The 6,000-nt window shown below is 38.5% G+C and overlaps 1 protein-coding gene across 1 annotated transcript in view; it reads left to right on the top strand.

Moving 5' to 3' along the window:
- The window catches only part of rab3c (RAB3C, member RAS oncogene family), a 30,422-nt gene that overhangs the window by 2,553 nt on the left and 21,869 nt on the right, over positions 1–6,000 (top strand). Inside the window, exon 2 of the mRNA XM_061928997.1 lies at positions 745–969. Coding sequence (XP_061784981.1) covers positions 745–969 — 225 coding nt within the window. The remainder of the gene's footprint in view (positions 1–744; positions 970–6,000) is intronic.

Below are 6,000 nucleotides of genomic sequence, written 5' to 3'. Positions count from 1 at the left end.
CAGCCAGTAGTGTGTTGAGTATCTTAAAATGTGTTTAGTGGCAATTCCAATTTTGACCACAGGGTCAGTTGCTATAGAGTGGTGCTTTCCATCATTTTAAGCAACTGCATTGCAAAAATGATTAATCCCCCACCTTCCAAGAGATCCACCCAGGAATGGGGCCATATGAATTCCAAAAATAAACTGGCATATTGCATGTAGTGTCATATTGTTATGAAACGTTCCCTTTTTTTTTTTTTAGAAATAGTGAAAATAAAGTCTACACAAATGCAACATTACAAGGAAAAAAACGGAGAATTTTTACAAGAAAAAATGTGGGAATATTACGAGAAACGTGGTATGATTTTGGAACAATGTCATACTAATGCGTAAAAAAAACCCTGCACTATTACATGAATAAAGTTGTGCCATTACAAGAACATTGTTGCGATTTTTTTGTGAAACATGCAAGTCATATTAAGAGAAAAAAGCTGTCATATTAAAAGTATAAATTTAGGATGTTTCGATAAAAAAGTTGCTATGTTACGATAGAAAAGTCGTAATGACGGAAGAATGGTCACATTTTTTCAATAAAAAGTTGGGATGTTTTAAGTTTATTTAAGTGAATATTTACAAATGTGTGACATGACCAGGAAAAATAACCCAATAAAATGTTCATCACTGTGCTTAAAGCTGCAACCCCATTGCACCCTTAAAAGGTACATTGAAAGCCTCCTTCTCCACTTTTTCTATATGCTACTGCAGATGGCTGCCACTCAGGATGCAAAAGGGAAGGGTGAGGGCGGCGACCAAAACTTTGACTACATGTTCAAGCTGCTGATCATCGGCAACAGCAGCGTGGGCAAGACGTCCTTCCTTTTCCGCTACGCTGACGACGCCTTCACCTCGGCCTTTGTCAGCACCGTGGGCATCGACTTCAAAGTGAAAACGGTGTACAAAAACGACAAGAGGATCAAGCTGCAGATATGGGTACGGAATGTTCCTGTCAGCTTTGGATTTATTCTGCACATTGATTTTAATCAACACAAGTGGGAGCTTTAAAAAGCGACCTTACACACCCTTTTTTCCCCTCATCTTATCTCCATCTATCTTTGCTCGCTCACTCTGCCTCTTTCCTTATCTTCATCCATCAATTAGGAACATTTTAGGTGCGGTGAGAGGTCAGGGCTTCATGTTTTTGTTTAAAAACTACAACCACAAAGACTGCAACACTAGCGGGGTGTGGCACATCTGCTCGCTTGTTGATATAAAAAAACAAAAACGCCATCTTAAGGGCGATCTTGCATTGTCTTTGTGCTTGGAGACAGATGGAGCCCTGAACATTTCTGACAAGAGACTAGTAAGTGTCAGCTTGGCGCCCAGTGGGGGACAACACGCACGCAACACCTTCCCGCGAATGTGTGTGTGTGTGCTGGGAAGTGATGATCATCTGAAGCTTCATTAATTAGGAGCTGCAGTGTAATATCTCAGTTCTCATCCCTCTTCAATTTCCCACTGAAGGTTAACGTTCCTGCAGAGATCGTGTTCTCATGTCATAGTTACACTCTTTTGCAGCAATTAAGCCAGACCCTGACATTCAACTCTTGAAGGACTGTAAAGTGAATCTCAACACCAACGAGACGGGTCTGTGTGTGTTTTAAATTGCATCCAGTGGACTGGGTTGACTGCCTCTAATTGAGCCCAGACGCAGCTGAGACTTGCAGTTAAGTGGCTGGTTAAGCCTCCAGGATGATGTCACCAGTGCTCTATTAATACACTGAGATATTCATCATTGAGTGTAGCTTGATTTCAAGGAGGATTCAGTAGGATTATGCCTTAAAAACAAATGCGCTGAAATTATTTTTGGGCCTACATTGGAACACAATCCATTAACAACACTCATTGGATACTATAACCATAGACAATGTTTTAAGTGACATTTGAACATTATTAACATATTCATCATTCTCGTGCTTACATTCCGATTGATGAAAACAGGTATAGCAACTAATTAGCAAGTTAGCATTAGCAGCTAATAGCTCCTCTGTCACACAAATTAATGTTTCCATCTAGAGATGTCCGATAATGGCTTTTTTGCCGATAATCGATATTCCGATATTGTCCAACTCTTAATTACCGATTCCGATATCAACCGATACCGATATATACAGTCGTGGAATCAACACATTATTATGCCTAATTTTGTTGTGATGCCCCGCTGGATGCATTAAACAATGTAACAAGGTTTTCCAAAATAAATCAACTCAAGTTATGGAAAAAAATGCCAACATGGCACTGCCATATTTATTATTGAAGCCATAAAGTGCATTATTTTTTTTAATGTGCCTCAAAAACAGCAGCTTGGAATTTGGGACATGCTCTCCCTGAAAGAGGTTGAGGTGCGTGTGTGTGTGTGTGTGTGTGGGGGGGGGGTGGCAGAGGGTGTATATTGTAGCGTCCTAGAAGAGTTAGTGCTGCAAGGGGTTCTGGGTATTTGTTCTGTTGTGTTTATGTTGTATTATGGTGCGGATGTTCCCCCGAAATATGTTTGGCATTCTTGTTTGGTGTGGATTCACAGTGTGGCGCATATTTGTAACAGTGTTAAAGTTGTTTATACGGCCACCCTCAGTGTGAACTGTATGGCTGTTGACCAAGTATGCATTACATTCACTTATGTGTGTGTGAAGAGCCGTAGATATTATGTGATTGGGCCGGCACGCAAAGGCAGTGCCTTTAAGGTTTATTGGCGCTCTGTACTGCTCCCTACGTCCGTGTACCACTCCGTACAGCGGCGTTTTAAAAAGTCATACATTTTACTTTTTGAAACCGATTCCGATAATTTCCGATATTACATTATAAAGCATTTATCGGCCGATAATATCGGCAGTCCGATATTATCGGACATCTCTATTTCCATCCATCCATTCATCCAATTTCTACCGCTTGTCCTTCTCAGGGGCCCTGCGATGAGGTGGCGACTTGTCCAGGGTGTACCCCGCCTTCCACCCGAATGCAGCTAAGATAGGCTGCAGCACCCCCCGCGACCCCGAAAGGGACAAGCGGTAGAAAATGGATGGATAGAGGGTCCTTCTCAGGGTCGCGGGGGGCTGGAGCCCATTTAAAAGAAAGAAGCTCTTAATGCAGTTTTTTGGGTAATAATCATGCCATACTGGGTATGGATAGTAGAGGTGGGGAAAATAATCGATTTTTAGATGCATCGCAATTCGGACATGGACGGTTATAAAATCGATTAGTAAACGTCAAAAATCGATGTATTTATTGTAAATAAAGTAATGCAGACAATTCTAAAATTTGACTGACCGCAACAAGCCACCTCACCAAGAAATCTGACCACCTCCTTTATTATAGGGCACTTATGTTTCAGTTTTGCACACATTTGTATTAATTTAATAAATGGGCAAATTTATTCAGCTGTTTCTTATTACATACACTGTTTTTAAAGTTGCAAGTGATAAACGCGTATCTAGTGAAACGAAAAGAAACGTAAAACTGCATCAAAGTACAAAAATAAAGACGTATCAAAAATAAATTTTTAATCGTAATCGAATCGTGAGGTGCCCAAAAGGTTCCCACCGCTAATGGATAGCATATGGCAGTTTATCAAAAAGATATACTGGCATATTGCATATAGTGTGTCGTATTGTTAACAAGCATTTTTTTTTTCAATATTGTGAAAATGTAACATTACGAAGAAAAAAACTGCGGAATCTTACAAGAAAAATTCAGGATATTACGAGAAACCTGGTATTCTTTTAGAACCAAGTCATAGTACAGTATTGCGCAAACACAACTGTAATGTCATAAAAATATATCTTAACATTACAAGAATGAAGTTGTTCAGTTACAAGAACATTGTAGTAAAGTTACAAAAAAAATTAGAAGTCAAATTTTTTGGCGAAAAAAGTCGCAATTTCCGAGAAGTCATGTTTTCTCGCAAAGTTTTATTAAGAGAAAAAAGCTGTAATGTTAAAAGAATATATAGTTAGTATGTTACGATACAAAAGTCGACATGTTATGAGAAAAATGTTGTAATGTCAGAAGAATGTTTATATTTCTTGAGGAAAAAGTCTTAATATTACAAAAAGTCTTTATTGCATACGGTGTCATACTGTTATGATTTATTTTTAAAGATATGAAAGTGAAGTTGTTTTTCTTAAATTTACATTTATAAAAGACGGAAAATTATGAGAAACATGGTATTTTTTAGAGCAAAGTCATAATGTTGTGCAAATAAAACAATTGTTATAAAAATATATTGTAATATTACACAAATATAGTTGTGCCATTACAAGAACATAGATGCAATGTTACAAACATTTTCAGAGAATTCGTATTTTTTTGTAGAAAAAAGTCGGAATTTCCGAGAAGACATGTTTTCTTGCAAAGTCATATTAAAAGAAAAAAAGCGGTAACATTAAAATAATAACGTTGGGATGTTACGATAAAAATGTGTGCAATGTTCCGGGAAAAGAGTTGTAACGGTGAGGAGAATGGTCATATTTCTTCAAAAAATAAAGAATATTACAAGAACAAGTTGTAAGTGTAGTAAGGGGATATATTCACAAATGTGTGATCTGACCAAGAAAAATCCAATAAAATTTGTGAATTTAGTAGAACGAAGACATAACATTGGAATACGACAGTGACGTGCTGTGAGGTTGATGGCTGGTGAGGCACTGACTTCATCACAGTCAGATTTACAAACATATGAACCCTAAAGAGTATCTTATTCACCATTTGATTGGCAGCAGTTAACGGGTTATGTTTAAAAGCTCATACCAGCATTCTTCCCTGCTTGGCACTCAGCATCAAGGCTTGGAATTGGGGGTTAAATCACCAAAAATGATTGCCGGGCGCGTCGCCGCTGCTGCCCACTGCTCCCCTCACCTCCCAGGGGGTGAACAAGGGGATAGGTTAAATGCAGACGACAAATTTAATTACACCTAGTATGTGTGTGACAATCATTGGTACTTTAACTTAACTTTAACTTTACACATACAAACTGTAGCACACAAAAAAGCACATTTAATAAAAAAAAACGTTATTATGGTCTTACCTTTACTTATAAATTAAGTCCATGCGCCGCAACTAAAGCCCTCACTTAAACTTTCCACGTGCAAGATTGAATCTATTTAAAAAAGTGTAACCGAGGGTTTATAAATGTCGCCTATACTGTATGAAACTACAAAATAACAAACACGGAGGCTCCAGTTCACACGAGGACCACTTTATTTACCTTCTTTCAAAAACCTCCGCAACGTGTCATCACTTCCGCCCTTAGCGCCTTCAAAATAAGAGCTCAAGGCATATACTGTATAACAGCGCATAACAGGAACTTAACATCACAAAGAGGAAATCCCATGAAAATAGGTTACAAAAGTTATTTAATAAGAAGCCAAAAAGTGCAAAAACAATAATGTTCGTGTTGGAGGAGTTGTGTATTAGGTACACCTGCAGTCTGCAGGTGTACCTAATGTTGTGGCCCTGCAGTCATTCACAACTCCTCCAACACGAACATTATTGTTTTTGCACTTTTTGGCTTCTTATGAAATAACTTTTTTAAATAGATTCAATCTTGCACGTGGAAAGTTTAAGTGTGGGCTTTAGTTGATACAACAGTTCTACGGCGGGGGTGCAGGAGGCGGGATTACTGGAGCCTCAGCCAGTGCGTCTTTTGCAGCCATTTTATGATCGCTCAGCACAAGAAATACGTTACACACATACAGTTGTTGACAAAATACACTGTACATTATATAACTCAGCTAACTAAACTATGGAAATGTATAATATAATTCATATAGCAATACAGTCTAAATGCACAGCAGGCTAGCAGTTAGCCGAGTCCGGAATCCATGTTGAGGCACTGAGTGACGTGCCGCAACTGGCTACTGTTCACCGCACCGTCTCTTCTCAGTATTTGAACGGCAAATGTGAAAATTCAGCGATTTTGAATAAAAATAATCTAAAACTGGTGAAGTTAAATGGAAAACAACTTTATAG

Source organism: Nerophis lumbriciformis, linkage group LG33 (genome assembly GCF_033978685.3).
Source record: "Nerophis lumbriciformis linkage group LG33, RoL_Nlum_v2.1, whole genome shotgun sequence".
Taxonomy (NCBI): Eukaryota; Metazoa; Chordata; class Actinopteri; order Syngnathiformes; family Syngnathidae; genus Nerophis; species Nerophis lumbriciformis.
Note: the sequence above shows the minus strand (reverse complement) of the source record. Positions and strands in the feature narration are given on the sequence as shown.